Genomic DNA, 18,137 nt, shown 5'->3' on the forward strand with positions numbered 1-18,137 from the left:
ACTTGTGGAGAGATGGAGTGGTTCCTAATGTCTTAGCTCATCTAGAAGGAACCAAAAATATAACTTTAGAAGGTTTCTATCACTCTCTTGTGGGAGCTAATGACATTGCTAGACCTTGGTATGGTTCAAATTCAATTCTTGACAAGTGGGTACCCCAATCAGCAGATATAAGAACTGAAATACTCAACATTTACAAAGAGTATCAAAGACTTCCTACTCAGATTCAGAATGATTTATCATGTAGTGATTACATGGAGCTTCATCTAGAGCAGCAAAATAAGACGGATATGGCAAAAAGAAAGTACTTTGAATTGGTTCAAGATCTCCTTGAAAAAGACCAGTGCAAAAATTTGTATGAAGAATTTCCAGCATGACAAAATCATTTAATAGAGGGTCTTGGAAAAGAAGAACAATCAACTACTATTGATTTGCAGCCTCCTTGTGATCACGTGGAAGATGTTACACAGGGAGCAAGTTTCTATGTTGGCAATTTGGAGGTTAGCTTTGACAAGCAAGTTGATGAGATCGGTTGCCCACAAGGTAATTGTAGATTGGAATCCCTGAATGATGAACCATATATTTCCTATACCCATGACATGAACTTAGAGGAACAATCTAAGATGACACTACAAGACGATAAACCGCTTCAAAAGGACAATAATGAAATGCATACCTTAAAGAATCATTTGAAGGTTAGTAATGACATGGTTGTGGCATTGTTGGTACGTTATCACAACACTCACAAGATGGTGGAAGATCTCTATAGAAAGGTTCAAAAGGGAGTGGAAGCAGATTGGCTTGTTTCTGATTTGTAAGTGATCAAAACAACTCTTGAAACTATGAAATCAGATTATTTATATTTGATTTTCGACAGGGATAACATTATTAAGGTTGCTGAAATACATGTTGATCAGTTGAAAAAGGAAAGGAATGGGATTATGGAGCTCAATAGGGAGCTTAAGTATACTCAGGAGGCATTGGATGAAACTCGATTTTCTCTTCAAGAAGCAGAAAATCAGATCAGGGTCACGAATCACTCTCAGGAACATGAGGGTAAGGTGAGGCAAGAGTTTTTCAAAGAAGTCATTGTTAAGCTTGATAGTGTTCAACAAACTTATGACTTGGACAGTTGTACCAAAAGACCAAGCACTAAAGTTTTAGATCACATTCAACTTATCGACAACCTCGTGTTTGAAGTAGATGCTGATTGGATTTCCGATAATCCCTTTTTTGAGATAAACGAGGACTCTCCTTTTGATTATCATGAAGAAGATGATTTTGATTTTAGGATATGGAATCCTGGTACGATTCCTAGCAATGAATATGGGTCACAAGATGGAAGTGGTGAATTGACTGCGGTTGTTCGTTATTGGATCATTTCTAGTAGGATTCCCGATTTCACACCATACAGGAGTTGGTTGGATTACATTCATCAGCCTTTGGATAGATTTTGGTGGAGTATTGATGCGAGTTATGTTTTAATCTCAAGGAACGGGTTTTCAGCTTCATTCTTATTCATAGTACCTATGTACCTAGAGGTTCTCTAGTTTGATGATGGTAGTACGATATTTGATGCGCCCAGGGTGTTACTTTCAGTTTTTGAGAAGCTTGTTTATTACATCATCTATTTATGGGTTATGCATAGTTCATCAATACATTTCTACCTTATCATATTGGCTGGTTATGACAACAGGGTTTGGGATCTGGGCGTTGACAATATACATCTATGGCTTATTGAGGGGTTGGTTATAATTCTACTTAGTTTGAGACCAAATGCGAGGATAGTCAAAGTTGTACAGTCTACAGGTACAGTGGAATCTTATAGATTTATATGGGATCTAGGAATCCGGTTGATGGATGGGTTGCAAAGTGATACCTTGCTTCGTAGTGTGGCCGGAATTGTTTTTAGATTGGGCTTCAGGGCTGCCTGCAGATTTGTATGGGATCTTGGTACTGATTGCTTGAGGACAAGCAATTTTAAGGAGGGGAGATTTGTAATGTCCCCCTTTCTGGGACATTAGAAATGTTAAAGGCGTATTATATATACTATTAAAATTGACTTGGAGAGCGTGGACTCAAAATATAAAAGGTCAATTTAATGTTATAAAGTGGGCAAAAAGGACAAGGGGAGATAAGACGAACAGCCAAGAGGGAAGTCCAAGAGTCACAGTTATGGGGATAAAAGGAGAAGAGACTTTTTCATTTGGATATGCTTGATTTATTATTCAGATTTCCATTTCTCTCTTGCAAGAGTATTTGGAAAGCTTCAACTTTCAGCTAGTATGATGACGTAGCCCCTCGTGTCGGCAGATAATAGACGCAAACCCATTGTCCTTGGAGACGTCACATCAGGTGTCTCACATGTGCTTACAAGGTCTTTTCTTAAGTTTTCCAATTTGACTGTAAAGCTGCTGTATTTAGGATTGGATTTTTGAACTCTGGTTATTGTATTGCTGTTGTATAATGCAATAACATGTTTGAAGGAATTTAATGAGAGTTTACTGGTTTGATTTTGTTCGTATGTAATTATTTTCATACGTTGGTATTCTGAATATTATTTTGGAAAGAATGGGTTATTATCTTGTGGAGAATCTTTTGGTTTTTTTGTTGTATCGTATTACATTTGCATATTTTTAAGTTCTGAATGTATGCTGGGTAAGAACGAGTAAATATCCGGTTTGGGATATTTCACTCAATAGATGCATGCCCCTCTAGATATGCAGGGACACATCCTAAAGGGGCTAGAGATATAGCTTGGAAGTATGCCTTTGAAGGACGGAAACCTAATTTGGTAATTTGTATTGAGTATAAGAAACTAATTAATAGAGGCATTTACCGCTTGAACTACCACCTTGTCGGCAGCACAAAGCATGCAACGAGGTTTTGTGAGAAGATCACAAAATAAATGAAAAGAGAAATGAATGCCTTGTTTACTGGCCAAGAAGAGAAAATATTGCGAATTGAAAAGGTAAAACTAGTCATGAGGGTGGGCATTATTGAATCACAAAGTATTTCACTCAACTTTGATGAAGAAGAAACAACACTTGAGGGCATAGCGGGTTCTCTTTGGGTACACTTATCTACAAATCTAACATCCCTTGGGCCACCACTTTTGCTTCTTCTAATACAACACCACCATCAACACAACAGTTGTCTTCTATAGATAGATTTTTTGTGCACAAAAATACACCTGGAGTACAACCATCATTGGAATGAATTAGGTGGAAGAGGGATGTGCATTGGCAAGTGGACATTGCTTGTGCCGACTTTTTGTACTTAAACAACATTCCTTTCAATGTTAGAGAAAGTCCATATTGGCTAAAGTTGGTTAGCAAAATGACTAGCATGGAACGGCTACAAGACACCTCGTGCAAACTTCGATGGGAGGTTAGTTCACTTGTTTTAGTTTAAAAATGTTTTAAGTTAGTTTTGAATCTCGATAGCTTATGTTAAATGCTGATTTTTAGAGTGTAGACTAAATTTACGTTCCTTTATATCTATGACAGTGACTTATTTTTTGTTTAATATAAGATATTTTTTAAATCAAAATTGTGTGCTTAAAACAATGTTAATTTTGTTTCATACTTGTAGGTTGCTCACACATGCAATTTCTAGGGCAAAAGAAGTGGTGGATGGATGTACGAATACCAAAAATCAGACCATTAATTTTTTGGTTTCTCACAAGGAAATCCGTGGAGCCTCTAACAAGGTGCAAACTATTGAAACTTTGGCTCTAAATTTAGAGCAAGTTATAATGGAGGTGGGAATGTGATGCAAATCATAACTGATAATGCAGTCACATAAGGCAATGGATAGGATCCTCGAAGACAAAGATAGTACACTTTTTTAGACTCCTTGTGCAACGTATGTCCTTGGCCTTCTTTTGTAGGACAAAAAAAAACTATATTGGGTGAGACCGGTTGTAGAAGATGCAAGAAAAATAAAAAAATACATCTACAATCACCCTTGGGTTCTTCGCTCGATGAGAGAATGCACCCAAGGGATGGAGTTGGTAAGAGTAGGAGTCACAAGGTTTGCACTAATTTTCTTAATGTTGCAAAGGTATTCTTACTTCTTTAATCTTTGGGAGTTAAGCATGGTTACACTCAAGTTATTCGAAGAAGCTTGATGGTGAAAGTATTGCATATGATGGTGAAAGTATTGAATATTTGATTTTTGTGTATTCAAGTCTTTCATTTATAATTTGTAACTTTAATGATCAATTTTTTTGTACTTCTCAATTGTAGGTGATAGAGCCCTTGTTTAGAGTTCTCCACTTGATTGATGGGCATTAAACCCCAGTGGGATATCTCTATGAGGCTATGGATAGGGCCAAGGAGGCTATTGAAATATTTTACAAGGTGGACAACCTCAAATTCGACCCCATATGACAAATTATTAATAGGAGGTGGAAATATTATTCTTCCAACTCATTCATGTTGCAGGTACTTCCTCAACTGTTGTTTTGTATTTGCATTACCCTACTCGGATTCTGAACGAGAGGTCAAGAAGGGCTTCAGTAGATGTATACAAAGGATGATACTTGAGGTTGAGGTGAGAGACCTCATTTATTCTGAGATGTACGAGAATGCAAGAGGCAAACTAATTTCTTTAGGCATGGCAAAAGGAGGAAGAAACACTATTAACTCTTGGCATAATATTTGGAGTTTTGGAGTCTTTCAGATGCATGATAAGTAGATGAAAATTAAAATATTTTTCACATTGCTTTCTAATTCTTTGATATTTTATTTCGTAGATGCTTGGCAACAAAATGGGGGGTGGAAATGTCCCAAATTTGCAAAGACTTGGCCTTTGACTTTTATGCTAGCCTTGTAGTTCATTTGGTTGTGAGTACAATTGGAGCTTGTTCAAGGCCATCTACATGAAGAAGAGAACTAATTTGTGCGGAAACACCTCAATGACTTTCTATTTGTGCAATATAACCTTTAGCTGCACACAATGAAGGTAGAGAAAACACCAATTGGTCCACTTGGTTTGGATGACATTGATTCTTATTGTGATTGGACATCATAGAAGCAACTTGCATTATTTATAGAGGATGAGATCTACAATTTGAAGAGGCAGCTACAAAGGAGGGTGGATTCTCAATGAGATTGGATGACATTGAGGAGGATGAGGAGGTGGAGGACAATGAGGAGTCAATGCCAGAGCCAACACTAGCTACATTTAGGATGGAGATCGAGTCACAACCAGCTGTGCAGAGGGAGGAGGCACAACAACATCAGAGTTCTAGGACCAGATCTCCTACCCCTCATGTAGTTTTTACTAGAGCTGCAGGGAAGGTGAAGAGGAAGATGTAGACTATTTTGATGTTGTATTTACTTATAGTTTTAGAAAGATAATTTGCTATTTTAATTATGCTTTAGACTATCAGGTTGCTAGCCATCAACATTCCACATGGGGGTGCCATTCTGAATCCCAACTGTATTTAAATATATGAAGACTTAGCTTTCTTCTTTTGTTTACTCATTTACCGACTAATTAGATTCATCTCCTTGTTGAATTTTGCAAAAGATGTATTTCTTGTTAAATTTAAGCATTTTTTTAAGTTGCTAATTTTTTTGCCAATAAGTTGTCGAGTAGTATCTGGTTTTTTGCCCTTTTTTTGGACCTTGGCGATAAGTTGTTTAGTTTTTCAACTATGTATTAGACACCCTTAGGAAGAGCTTCTCCTTAGAGAGCATCGATGATATCTTTTAGAATGTGATTGAAATTTGTATTTCAACAAGGGCAATAGCTTTTTGAATATCTTTTGGTCCATTCTTTGGTCCACGATGTTCAAATTGATTGTCATTGATATTAAACAAAATACTTTGAGGGAAATTGTAGTCAATCCTTATTGGAGAATACTTTTGGATAACTTGTATGGTAATGCTAGAAATCAAAAGCACAAGTATATTTGCATCCAATGTGCATGATAGACATAGCCATAAAATATTCAAGTCATTTGGCAATATTATTAATCCTTCGGAAGTTATATATCGTTGAACAATGTGGTTGTAGCTATAGCTGACTTTCTGTTAGTGATGGCAGTTTGAAGTAAATAATAGAGAGGGATACAAAACGGGGATGTTAGTGATATCGGCAAAGTCAAAAAATGATAAGAATACTTATTACAAAATGAAAGATATGATGAACTTGGGACTATATAAGATAGAAGGTTGAACAATGTTTAATGATTTTGATGCTTATTCCATTTCTGGGTGGACCACGTTTTGTTTGGCACACAATTGGCCAAGTTAATATAGATATTATTGCCCGAGTTCTTTCAGTGATATAGAGGAGCAATCTTATTAATGGAGTGACCTTTTAACTTTAAAGGCAGCATTAGTTAACAAAGGATGTCTCCCTTGAATAAGACACCTCTCTTCGTAAGACCATGCAATGGTATTTATAGAAGATGAATCGAAAATAAAACGAGTCTAGCAATGAAGATTATTTGAATTTAAGAAGATATATAATCAGACTGATTTGACAAAAAATAGAAGCATTTTTTAAAAAGGGCAATCAATATAAATAATTTGTTAAAAAAAGTGATGCCTTATGATAAGGTCACATCTGTACTCAAAGAGATGTCTCTATTCATGAAGAGGCATGAAGATAGGTAGATATAGAGGGTGTTAATAAAATGGGAGAAGATTATATTATATCATATGGAAGAGAGAGAGAGAGAGAGAGAGAGAGAGAGAGAGAGAGAGAGAGAGAGAGAGAGAGGAATTACTCAAAGAGAGACAACACTTGAGGGTAGAAAGAGACAGAGAGAGAGTTAGGAATTACTCAAAGAGAGACAACACTTGAGGGTACAGAGAGAGAGAGAGAGAGAGAGAATTTAACAGACGTGCCATGTATAAATCAGATTTATTCATTAGCAGATGTCAGTAGCATGTGGAATGAACCATACAATGATTAATTGATTCATAGTGAACATAACATTCTCGATATGAGAAATGAAATATGTTCAGAAAAAAGTGAGGATGGTGTGATTTGATGAGCTAATGATAGATCCCACTTGAACAACACACAAGCTTGAATGATATATCCCAATGAAGATATTTGATTAGATTGGGTTGGTTAGAAGTTTACAACAAGGTTGTCTATTTTTAAATGTGGAAAAATATGTTGCTAAATGAAACTGTATATTTTTCGAAGATATAAAAAGAGCATTGCTTGAGAGATAAACTGCATGCTTTGAACAAGAGTTATATCATTAATACACCGGCAGATACAAGTATATGAAGAACAGATCTTAAGGAGTATATTTGCAGATTTTGTGAAGGATTGTGAGAAGTGTTTGATTGAATTTAAAGGAAAACATTATAGCAGATTTATGGGTGATATTGTAGTAGATTTGTAAATAGACTTCTTGCAGAATTTTGAGTGGCTGGTACCTATTATTTCTAGTAGAGATTGGTATCTCTTGGTAAGTTGGTGCGTAGCTGTGGGTGTTGGTGCCAACATACTGAGGTAATTGGTGTCTCGTATGGATTGGTGCCCACTAAGTTGTAAGAAGATTTTATATATAGGCATTATTTTGTCATGTTTTTTCCCGCAAGGGTTTCCATGTAAATATTGTGTTCCTTCTGTGTCGCATAATTGTTACATTTTATGTTGTTGAGTTTGCGCTTTCTTAATCTTTCCCAGAAAATTCAATACATTAGCATGCATCCAGTATCTTAGGATTCGCTCTGAGTCCATTGTAACAAAATCTATCAAGGATTGGACAAAGCAAAATGACCCCCAGAGGACCACCCCAAAATCATGAACACAGAAACGAAAAGTGTATTAAGTTCTGATATTGTTATTTAGTTTGTTTCGCTTGTGTTTACAAGGGGCTTGCTATACTGTTTAATCTAATTTTACTGGTAGACTGTGAAAACACATTGAAGCTACTGGACGAATAATATTCGCATTTAAATTCTGTGAGAACTATTCTGTTATTCAATATCTTGATGTTGAAACAGTTTCCTCAATTTAAACACATAAATTGAATTGTTCTAATTAGAAGAATATAAATATAACACATTCCATTTTTTCTGTATGAATTATTGTAGTTTGAAACTGCTACTTCAAATTATGTCTTGCTTTTGGAATCATTATTTGAAATTTTATCATGCTTCGGCTACTGATTTTGTAATTAATTAATTTGTTTTTTTTACATTTGCTGTTTTCTCATGGTGTTTAGTTTGAAAGTACTACTTAAAGTGCGTTCTTGCTTAATAGATTCATTGTGAAAACATGGGATACTTTCCTGGAGTTAACTGGGTGATTTCTTTTTAAAATTTGGTTCTGCTTTTGGATTTCTTGTTAAATACACCAATTTAATATTTCTTGGCATTTTATTTCATATTGCAGGGTCATTTGCAGGTTTAGGATTTTTATCATGGTACCTTGCTGGAAAAATTAATTTGTTTGACAGAAAAGGTCATGCCTCCAAACTCTGCATCATTTTCCTTCCACTATTAGCAGCTGCCCTGGTTGGTGTGTCAAGAGTAGATGATTACTGGCATCACTGGCAAGATGTGTTTGCAGGAGGTCTTTTAGGTTGGCATTCTTTGTCTTGGCCATCATATAATTTATTTGTCATGTATTCTTAGACATTTTTTTTCCAAACCTTGCATTATATAATATATATTCTTTGAAATCACTTGCTTCTCAGGCATGGTTGTTGCAACACTATGTTATCGGCAGTTCTTTCCAGCACCATATGAATCAAATGGTGAGGTTCCTTTCTGTCTATTTTTATTTGGGTACACATTCTCATTATCTATTTTTTCGTTTTATCAATTGATTGTCGTTAGCATGTCAAAGCACATGCTTACTTTAAGGGAATTAAAAATGTAATCCAGGATTTTCTTTACTGTTATTGCTTGTAAGAAAAATGTTCATTATGATATTAATGCACATCAGTATGTAAGACTTGCTCAACTGCTTATGAGATGATTAGTACAACGTAGGACGGAGCAGCAAATGCTTAAAAACTACAGTCGATAAATAGAATAAATATACAAGCCTTCTGAAACAGAATGTGATAGCTTGATAGTAGATACACTTGCAATTTTTTAATCTTTTTCAATGAATATTACCATAAGTCCAGGCCCCAACTCTGTCAAAGTTTAATAGTTTATGGGGCTTAGAAATTTGACGGACAGTCACTGGCATATCCAGAAACCATTGTCATTATGGACCTTTAAAATTTTCTTATGTGCTGATGACAGTCAATCAAATGTGATGTCATGGATGTTGTAAGTGGATTTACTTTGGGGGGGGGGGGGGGGGTGTGTGTGTTGGGGGGTTTGGGGGTGAATCAGAGCGAGTAAATTAATTTCAAACATAAGACTTTACAACTTTAGAAACTGCTGTGTTCCACAAACAAGGAATGATGAATTGTTTACGCATATATACTACTTGACTAAAAATGAAGGTAATCATCCAATCAATCATGACCAAACTTAGAACAACTTACGCTAAGCAATTTTGAATAGTGAATGTACTTGAAATACAATATAGGAAGATGATGATGCAAAACATGTGCTGATACAACATGACAATCTGTTTGAACGTGTAATTTTAGAACTATCTGAAAGTATTAGAGGCACATAAATAAGTAGAACATCATGATATGATGGCACATGAGTCAAAAGGAAGAATCACATAACACATAAATCTTGTGCTGAGTGGGAAACCCTCAAAACCATATGGTTTTCTCATAGGGAAAAAACCACTCTGTTGAAACCTGTCATCTTTATTGAGCAACAACTTTTCACTTTACAATAGCAGCTTCAACTGCTTAGGGCTTCAACCCTTTACATCATTCTGCAGCTACAACCGCAAAGGAGCTACAACTCCTCTTCCTTTTTACAATGTATCTTTCACAGATTACATATACATAAATGCATGCTTAAGAATTCATACACCTACAAATAGATAACCTTGTTATTTTCCTTTCAAATCAGAACACATACTCTGTATACCAGAAAGTACAAATGTGCCTTTCACTATTTCATCTCTTCTCTATTTGACACACACTCATGCTCCCTCATATAGTGATGTATTTTAGGTTATTACAATCACTGCTCATGTACAGTTACATCAACTTGTAACTGTTATAGGTTTGAATAATTGATCAGTTCAACTGTAAGTCCAGAAAAATGTCAAGTACGGTTGTTATAAAAAAACTGAACCGTAGAAACAAACCTCTGTTCAGGTAATGAACAAAACATAAGCCATTATCAATTCTGCAATGATTTTGCATATTTCAGATTGAGAAACTGAATGTCAAGAACCTGTCAACTGCAACTGTTCATTTTGTCCATACAGTTTTAGGTAAACCAAGCACCTGTTTTTCATATAAATTGACACAAGATTTCGCAATGTATCTTTGCATAATTTCAGCTCTTAAAAAACAAACTTTTATGCCTTCAACTTTTTCATCAATTTCCTTTCTTCATAAGTATTGACAGTTATAAAAGAAAACTTTCTTTTACTAGTTATAAAACGATCTTTTTAAACTGTCAAATTTGTTTCATGTTTTTATCACATTTTAAAACAAACTTTATGCTCTGTTTCAATAAGAATGACTGTGTCATAAATCCAAAACTGAAAACTCTTTCAAATCTTTCAATAGAGACGATGAAGACATCTTCACATTTTGGTTGAGAACAAAAAGGAATTTTCTTTCTAATTCATTTTAAAGATTGTAAAGAACTTTTCACTTTTCTCAAACCTTCTTTCAAACTCACAGGTGAAATTCCTTTTTGTCCAAAAATACGAAAAGACATATTTTTCCTGCAGCTTGTATTAGAAAAGAAACCTTGTGCATACCTGATATGTATGAAGAAACACAAATACCTCTGTTAATGTTGTCATTTAGTAGATTAAAAGAAGAACCCTCTCTTTGATGAAGCTTTTCACTTTCTTCAGAAGTTTTACTCAAGCCAACACAAATTTCACAAACACAAGAAAATTTATCTTGCATTAGGACTGTGATATGAAGCAGCCGTAGAATATGAGAAACAAACAAAACTTCTGTGAAAATTTGTCACAAGAAAAACTTAACCAAACTGCTGCAAAAATGGCATCATTAGAATCAGACCGTCTTATTGATATACATACGAAAAACCCATAATATGTTCTGCATCAGAAAACTTCAAAGATTTACAAGCTCATATTCATGGTGGCATCAGTATGGATTTGAAGAAACAGAATAAAAACATCAAAAACATCTTTTACGCATTCTTTTCAAGAATGCCCTTAACCAATTTTAATGATATTTGACATCCACCATACATCTTTGCCAGGTGGCTTTGTGATGGTCATGTTTCAAAAGCATTGTTCTATCCCAAGTTTAAACTTCTAACCCAAGTTCAAACTCACAGTTATTATGAGGTAGAAGTATTAAATGAAACAAATAACCACAACATTATTTCAGTTGTCAAAGATCACAATATTATGTCTGGTGTAAAAGATGTCAATAAAATAAAACAAGTCAGTTGACTTTTTCAAACTTCCACTGCATGTTGCCACCTTGACATTAATAAACTGATTGTGTATTATTTTAACACAAATTTGCATCAAGGACAAACATTTAACAAACTCCCCCATTGTCCTTGACGGCAAAATCATTTGCTTTAATTCATACATCACAAAATGAGCAAATATAAATGGATGTTTCAGAACTGATAATCACACATCCAAGTAAGTATATAAAAATAATTTGAACATATATGTATTTGCATACATGATAAACATAAACATTCATTTACATTGAAAATAGTGATTATGATGTATAAATGAATTGCCAACCATTTATAACGGAAATACTATGAAATGCCAAGTACACCTGTGCATTACTACCTGTACCTGTACATTTTGATATAACATGTAACCATATAGCACTGTTAAAAACCATCAATGCACTGTCAAAACCTGTAACCAAGAATAGCATTGTCAATCCACTGATCACTAAACACACTGATATCCACTGAAACAACTAAGACCACTGAACACACAACTGAAACTGAAACTGAAACTGAATCACTGATCTGATTTGGAAACTGATTCAAATAGCAAAGCAATGCAAATTCTTTTCTCCCCTATTTTGCATCAAGGAAAATCAACAAGAATGATTAGTGAGAAACGATTTAACAGCAGCAGATTGTGAACCGTCATTGACAAATAGCACCATAGAATAAAAAACTGAGATGAACAGGGGCAATATCATCATAATGCACACTGTTATAACCAACATGTAACCAAGTTCACTACATAACCACTTTAAGAGAATCTAAATCTAGGATTAAGAACCTAGATAGGACAATGAAATCTAGCTTCCCCATTTTGAATACTGAAATTTCAAATCAGGCAAGAAAGATGACTCCCAACTAATTATACAAAAAATGTTGACTGAATATCAAAGTCTGAAGTCAAGGTGATTACCGCAACCATAATCTGTGAACAACCAAAGTAATCACTGTGTCCCAATGATATCCAAGATAATCACTCTTTTGGAACCAATGTTGTAGGATAGAGAAAATAGCCAGTAGGACTCTCTCATAAAGAATGTGAGTTGAGTGCTTGAAGAGCATTATGAACATCAACCACAAGTAAGTGATAATTGATACATGGATCAATGTGATCACATGCAAAAATGTAAGCACCATATGAGTATCAAAACCACAAAATAGTGAATCAACCAGAAGAATATCTGTCAATCCTATCACCAAAACATCTAGTGCCAATCAAAAGTAAAGTACATAAGCACATGGAACCATATAATTGTCAGCATAAACCTGTCTGCCCATCAAATATCATGTACTAAGAGTCAAATCCATCAACAATATATGTGATAGCAGGAATCAGTGTACCAACACCTAAAGCAACAATAATCGATGCACATATGCCTTTGGATCAATATGATAATATATGTCAACAATAACATCATAAAGTTTTGGAAAAAAATGTTATATACATCTGCCACAGAGTTGTCCTAATGGTGAAAATCAATGTTGAATACATACCATAATCAGAACTGGAGCTAAACTGAATTTTCTTCTGATTATCTTCTAATCACATTATACTCCTTTTTCTAAGAAGAACTTCTGGCATAATTTGTGCCAGCTACACATGCTTGAGCTTTTTAATACTTTCACACATTAGTTTGTGTTATTCTACGGACATTGTTTTACACATAGTTCAAGATCAGACTCGCAATGCAATATTTCATATAAAGTCTTAGACCTTATGTATGGATGATCTGAAATGCCAATCATTTTCAATTATATGATCTATCTCCATTAAATATGCTCTTTATCCTTTGTCTCAAAGTTGACACTATCTTCACATAATTAAGTTTCATTTTGCCACTACTGTTCATAGTCATATATTAATGAGACAAAGATTGAACCATATAATAGTATGAGCTATTTTTATCCATAGTGACTTTTCAGGCAAAATGGTGAGACAAGACTACTTGCTAATGATAAGCAATGATTATCAAATCTTTAACAGATCAATGAACCTGTGTAACCATTAATGAATCAGTCAACATAACATCGGAAGACTTCCATATCTTGTATAACCACCATTTGGATATGTCAATGTGATAATACTGTAACTTGTAGCTTGCTCATATAAAATATTGCCTTTCATATTGTACCAAGTGTTAAAGTATAGCTTCAGTCGAATTGAAGCAAATTGGTAATATATATATATATATACACACAATCAAATGTTTATATATATCTATTACCTATTATCATCATTATATATATATATATATATATATATATATATTCATAATAATAATCAAATCATATTTCCTTAAAGTTATCGGGCAGCATGTTATCTGCGATCAAGTAGCAGTATGTAGTCTGCAACCACTAACTAAGCATTACCTACGTGTGTTTAGTTATAAGAAATATGGATTACATCCACATAGGGACATGACCCTACGTGGTCATAGCGTGGCCATAGGCCACGTAGAGTTATGTCTTTACGAGAACTTAACTTATTCTCTCATATAAAAAGGCTGACGCTTCTGGGAGAAAGTGATATAACAAAAACACAATCTCAAGTATCCGCAGCAGCAATCAGACCTTAATTTGGAAGATTTCTAAGTTTGTTGTTATCAGTCTATATACAGATTTAAGTCTGATATTAAATCAGACATTTCTTATTCTGATCATATCTGACATACTACTAAGTATTGATAGTAAATCTGATATACATATTTTATTCTATCAGAGGTCCTAATTACTTTCACATGGTATCAGAGCCTAACTGATAGACTAAAACATTCAGTTCAATTACATCTCAGATTCATTAAATTATCTCAAATTGGCAACTATGGTGAATCTTGTAAGACTAGAAGATAGACTTAAGGTGCCTCCAACTTTGCATCATGGAAAACACGAATAATGATTATCCTTCGAGAAATGGAATTAGAAGGATACATAGAAGAAAATAAGTCAACACCTGAAAGTGATCCTGACAAAACGACTTGGAGAAGACATAATAATAAAGCTATGAAGATTATTATAGATTGCATCAAAGATCATATACTCCCATCATTATCAAGTCTCAAAACAGCATATGAGATGTTCACCACTATTAAAAATACATTCGAAATTAATAATACCAATAGACTGCTAACATTGAAGCAACAACTTCTATACATCAAAATGAACAATGGAGAGTCTATTACATCATATTTTTTAAGAATTGCAGAATTAAAAGATCAACTTGCCATCATTGGAAATCAAGTAGATAATAAAGAACTGTACTTAATTGCTCTAAAAGGTTTACCTTTATCGGTGGATTGAGCTCTCAACCTGAACTACCAAATTTTGAGCAAGTAAAAAATGAATGCACTCGAGGAGTTGAGACTAATCTCAAGAGGAATCAGTACATATCAAGAGGGAGAAATTCAAGCTCTGCAAACTAATTCGAACAACAAGGGAAAGAAGGGTCAATTCAAGTGGAAAAGAGGAAAATGAAACCAATCATACAAGAAAAGAGATTGGTCCAAAGTACATTGTTACAAATGTGATAAATTTGGTCACACTTACAAAGTCTGCGCAGAACGAAAGAAAATTCAAGCTGCACTAGCAGAAGTCAAGGATGAAAATTTAGCATTCTATTTAGCCCTCTCAAGTGAACTAAACTCCAACAAAAATACATGGATAATAGACAGTGGGGCATCTCGTCATATAACAGGATTTTTAGACAAATTCAAAATATTTGAAGATTACTCCTCTAAAAAAGTAACTATTGTGGATAATTCTACATATCCAGTAAAAGGAATTGGATCTCGCTCTATAGAACTAAAAATAAGAATCACTATTCAGCTAAAGAATGTATTATTTGTACCTGACATAAAAATTATTTGTACTTGACATAAAAAGAAACTTAGTTTCAATATCTGGCTTTGTAAATCAAGGGTATCACATTGCATTTCAAGAAGATAAAGTTTTATCCTAGCCCAAGAACTGCAACATCAAGAATGCTATCACCATTGGACTTAGAGATGGAAGCTTGTGTAATCTTTGTAACCATCAAAATCTAGTCTTGAATCATGAAATTACAAAATCTAATGAAATCAGGGATAGAAGGCTAGGCCATCTTCATTTTCATGCCTTGCCATCTATAGAAAAAATTGTAATAGGCTTACCTAGCCTCAAAGCTGATCATGCTGGAATAAGTAAAGGATGCGCCTTAGGAGGAAACACCAAAGGATCTTTTCTCAAAAGTGAACATAAATCCAAAACAATACTTGAACTTATTCATACTAACATGTGTGGTCCTATGTCAGTCCCTTCTCTAAATGGGTGTCTTTACTATGCAATTTTATAGATGATTTCTCTAGAAAACTTGGATTTACTTTTTAAAAATTAAGGAGTCAAGTGAAGTATTATCTAAATTCAAAGAATTCAAGGCTCTAGTTGAAAATCAATTTGGGAAGAAAATCAGAACCCTAAGATCTGATAATGGGGGTGAATTCATTTATGAAACTTCAAAGAATTTTGCACCTCTGTTGGGATTAATAGGGAGTTTTCTATGTCATATAATCCTCAACAAATTGAAGTTGTAGAAAGGAACAATAGATCTATAATAGAATCAGCCAAAACCATGATGCATGACCAAAATATTTACATATCATTTTGGGCTGAAGCTTCCAACATCGCAGTTTACATTCAAAATAGATGTCCTCACTCAATCTTAGAGAACATAACTCTTGAAGAAGTTTACTGTAAATAAACTAGACTTAAGTCATTTAAGAACATTTGGATGTCCTGTATGTATTCACATTCCCAAAGAAAAGAGAACTAAACTAGAAGCATCTGGAAAGAAAGGTATATTTGTAGATACAATGAATCTTCCAAAGGCTATAGAGTTTATGTCCTTGGGTAGAGAACCATTGAAATTAGTAGAGATGTAAAATTTGAAAAGACATTGTCTTTAACCTCTCTAAAAACATTGACGAATCAAACACAGAATCAACTAGCGAATTAGATGAGTATCCCATAGATGAGAATCAAAGGGAGAATAGTTCTGAAGGAAATGGACCACCTTGCCCTATTAGAGGAAACATTGAAAATCCTAACAATAAAAAGAGTCCACTTTGGGCAAGAAAGATGATCGAGGAAAATCAAGTAGAACTTGATGAAGTCTTTAGAGAAAACAAAAGAATAAGAAGCCACACATGCTATGTTGCACTAGTATTTGAACTCATAAAAACATAACCTTGAAGTGTTGAAGAAGCATTATCATGTCAACCTTGGTAAGATGCAATGATTGAAGAATATCAATCCATATAAATAAATGATGTATGGGATGTTGTACCCAGACCTAAAGATAAATTGGTGGTCTCCTCCAAGTGGTTATTCAAAATCAAACATGCACCAGATGGTAGTATTGAAAAATTCCAACCCAGATTTATAGCTTGTGGATTTTCACAAAAGGAAGGACTAGATTATGAAGAAACCTTTGCTCCAGTTGCTCGTTACACATCTGTTAGAACTATCATAGCCATTGCAGCATCCAAAGGGTGGAAGATACACCAAATGGACAGTAAAACTACATTTCTAAACGGTGTAATTGAAGAAGTATAGATACAATAACCAGAAGGATTTGTCATCCATGACAAAAATTCCTATTTATGTAAATTGAAGAAAGCACCATATGGTCTAAAACAAGCCCTCAGGGCATTGTACAAAAGAATAGACAGTTATCTTTCAAAATTAGGATACTCCAAAAATGTGCATTCTTTTCAAGAATGCCCTTAACCAATTTTAATGATATTTGACATCCACCATACATCTTTGCCAAGTGGCTTTATGATAGCCATGTTTCAAAAGCATCGTTCTAACCCAAGTTCAAACTCACAGTTATTGTGAGGTAGAAGTATTAAATGAAACAAATAACCACAACATTATCTCAGTTGTCAAAGATCACAATATTATGTCTGGTGTCAAAGATGTCAATAAAATTAAACAAGTCCATTGACTCTTTCAAACTGCCACTGCATATTGCCACCTTGACATTAATAAACTGACTCTAATATTTTAACACAAATTTGCATCAAGGACAAACATTTAACAATGGATGCCTTTGTCATTATGTGAAGGTTCATAAATGAAACTTAAAGATGAAAATGCCGAGTTATAATTGCATGCTGCAATCAATTTGGTAAATTTTGAACTTTGTGATTGCTATATAACTAAGTTGCTAGTTTGGGTTCAGGTTGAAGTTCAGGTTCGAAGACTGGTTTGCTAGCATGGCAAAATTCTGGAATGGGGTTTGGGTTCGATATTACAAAAGTATGTAAAAATTATATATACGTATGCATGTATATAGATACATATGTATGTAGCCTAGAATTATGAATTAAGATTAGAATGCCACATAGTATGACAGAATCAACAAAAGACACTATAAACTTCTAAAATTAGCATGATATCAACATCAACATATTAAAATAATAATATTGAGTTCAAGTATCATTGTTTTGACTTTCAAGAATTGAAACTTTATCATAAGCTCCAATCATCTAATGAATTATCTAAATCTTCATGATGATCTTCTTCTTCTTCATAAAAGGCATTAGTTGATTCATACAG

The 18,137-nt window shown here is 34.3% G+C and overlaps 1 protein-coding gene across 3 annotated transcripts in view; it reads left to right on the top strand.

Annotated features, from left to right (window-relative positions):
• The window catches only part of LOC149579535 (lipid phosphate phosphatase 2-like), an 80,358-nt gene that overhangs the window by 47,108 nt on the left and 15,113 nt on the right, over positions 1–18,137 (top strand). For all 3 annotated transcript variants that reach the window (XM_089833697.1, XM_089833703.1, XM_089833707.1), the window contains 2 exons: positions 8,374–8,562; positions 8,678–8,737. In XM_089833697.1, the coding sequence (XP_089689823.1) occupies positions 8,374–8,562; positions 8,678–8,737 (249 nt within the window). The remainder of the gene's footprint in view (positions 1–8,373; positions 8,563–8,677; positions 8,738–18,137) is intronic.

The sequence above is a fragment of the Cupressus sempervirens genome, chromosome 1, assembly GCF_028749045.1.
Source record: "Cupressus sempervirens isolate cs-2001-9-10 chromosome 1, ASM2874904v1, whole genome shotgun sequence".
NCBI classification, from domain to species: domain Eukaryota; kingdom Viridiplantae; phylum Streptophyta; class Pinopsida; order Cupressales; family Cupressaceae; genus Cupressus; species Cupressus sempervirens.